Source organism: Anoplolepis gracilipes, chromosome 6, assembly GCF_047496725.1.
Source record: "Anoplolepis gracilipes chromosome 6, ASM4749672v1, whole genome shotgun sequence".
NCBI lineage: Eukaryota > Metazoa > Arthropoda > Insecta > Hymenoptera > Formicidae > Anoplolepis > Anoplolepis gracilipes.
This window is the reverse complement of record NC_132975.1, coordinates 533,436-535,813: the sequence shown is the minus strand read 5'-3', so window position 1 is coordinate 535,813 and position 2,378 is coordinate 533,436. Positions and strand designations below refer to the sequence as shown.

The window sequence follows — 2,378 nt, the reverse complement described above, 5'->3', positions numbered from 1 at the left end:
TCTGAAAAAAGAAAGGACTTTGCTGTACAACAGAAGAAAAAGAACTGAGAGAGAGAGGGGAGGGAAAGCGTCGTCGTTAAATTTTAGAAGCTCGATTCGGCCCTTCTCCCTTTCTTGAGCATGCGCCCTCCGCTAGAACGAGGGCCAGAACGCACCGTCACTAGAGTCCGTTGCGCGCGAATTTCGAGTTTAAAACCAGAGTTTTTGAACACAGAATAAATTTTAATAAGCCCAACAACATAGGATCATTGTTGGTATTCTCGAATCGTGTATTGCAGCCGCGGAAATGGTACGAATCAGATGTGCCGATAAATATTATTAACGTAAACATTATTCGTATAGAATGCAGTGTGACTGCTGGTGCATATAGCAATAGTAAGCGCGTACACACGATACATGAATTTTCTCCGAGCGTACCACCGGGATATAAGATATCGGAAACGCCCGCGCAAATCATTTATCTACCGATCGTCGTGCGAAGCATTACTGATTTAACGATACGTGTTGTGGATCAGGAGGGTCGATTGCTCGATTTTCGAAGAGAGGAAATTACCGTACGATTGCACGTACGACGACGTCAAAAATAGTATGCTTGTGTTAAATGAAACGGAGCACGCGAGAGACAATATCTTTATGAGGGACAATACTTTTGCGAGGAGGCGAGCGGTGTCTGGTGACAATAATCAGGTGTCTTGTTACGCTAAAAAGAAGCTCACCGCGTTGAATCGTGAATTTTTAAAGTCTTTGGGATTTGTCGTACGAAATAATTGAAAAAATGATTGACATTTTGAACATTGTAAGCGAACCGATCTTTGACGACCATATAGTAAAGATTGAAACTCATACGTACAATCCATACGCAAATACAACACTTGGATATAGCGATGAGATACCTATACAGCATCAGGATTTGTACACGTTGCCGTGCGAAAGCTTTTTTTACATCGAAGGAAAATTGACGATAAGAAAAAAGGATGAACTAATGATATTGGGAAATAATTGTGTTGCAGTCATGTTTGATGAACTTCGATATAATGAACTCAACGGTGTGGAAATTGATCGCAACAGAAACGTTGGAATAACTTGCACGATAAAAAACTACATTTCCCTTACACACGAGAGAAGTAAAGTCTTGCACAATGCTGCGTGGAATATAGTTGCAAATAATGGTGGCGAAGGTTACTTCAATTTTTGCGTGTCGCTCAACAAGTTGCTTGGATTTTGCGAGAATTATAAGCGCGTTGTGATTAACGCTCGTCATGAATTGATTCTAATACGTTCACGAGTAGTGATATAATGAGGTTTCTAACCCTGGTGCTCGAGGGGTGGTGCGGCGACAGGAGGGACCGCGGTCGCGGGGGGATGACATCACGCAGGTCCGCGACGCGGTTTATAGACGAGGGGTACGCGGGGAGGGGGAGAGGTCCGCGACGCAATCGGTAGACGAGGGGTTTGCGGAGAGGGAAGAGAGGTAACCGATGGGTCCACGACGGATGGGAGATGGATAGAGAAGAGACGGCGCGATAGACGTTCGCAACGCGATAGAGAGAGACGGCGCGATAGGCGTTCGCAACGCGGTAGACGGAGACGCGTGGTATAGGATAGGATAAAGAGAGCGCTATGTGCATTGTACATAGCGTAGGACAATGAGAGCATGATGTGGTGGGAAAAGATGAGCGCTATACGGCATGGCAGTAGGAAGATAGTGTGAAAGAGAAAGAAGGAGGATGAGGGGAAAGGATAGCGGGAGCGCGATAAGACGGAGGCTAAGGTGAGAACGCAGATTAAATTTTTTATATATATTATTATTTATATTATTATTATTATTATTATTATATTTTATTATATATCTATTATATATATTAAATGTTATCTAATTAAATCTAATATGGGAGAAGAAGGATAGGATAGATAAAGGAGCACAAATAAGTAATATATATATGTTTAACATAAATATAATTTTTATTCAAAATCTATGTATGTGTGTACATATAAAGTGTGTGTGTGTGTGTGTGTGTGTGTGTGTGTGTTTTAAAAAAATGAAAATATAAAATCTAATATATAAAATATAATATAAAAGATATAAAAATAAAATATAAAAAGATATAAAAAATCTAAGATCTACAATATAAAAGATGAAAATATAAAATCTAATATATAAAATATAAAAATATAAAAAATACAACTAAAAATCGGTGGGAGAGAGACGGAGGGGGAACTCGCGACGGTGCTTCTGTAACAGAAAAGAAAATGAACATTTTTATTAGTATTTTAAAATAAATATTTAAAATTTGAGTATACTCACAGTACAAGGGGCTCTTCTCCGAACAATCTGCGGAGGTAAAATACATCCACGTACAAATATGGGAAGAACTCGT

At 39.6% G+C, this 2,378-nt stretch overlaps 1 protein-coding gene across 1 annotated transcript; it reads left to right on the top strand.

Annotated features, from left to right (window-relative positions):
• Positions 1 to 775: 775 nt before the first annotated feature.
• LOC140666897 (uncharacterized) lies at positions 776 to 1,297 on the top strand. Its single transcript, XM_072894450.1, has one exon. It carries the CDS (start codon positions 776 to 778, stop codon positions 1,295 to 1,297), a length of 522 nt encoding a protein of 173 aa, XP_072750551.1.
• The last annotated feature ends 1,081 nt before the right edge of the window (positions 1,298 to 2,378 follow it).

Coding starts and splice junctions, on each gene's coding strand:
- LOC140666897 (XM_072894450.1), top strand. CDS start 776: ATGATTGACATTTTGAACATTGTAAGCGAACCGATCTTTGACGACCAT.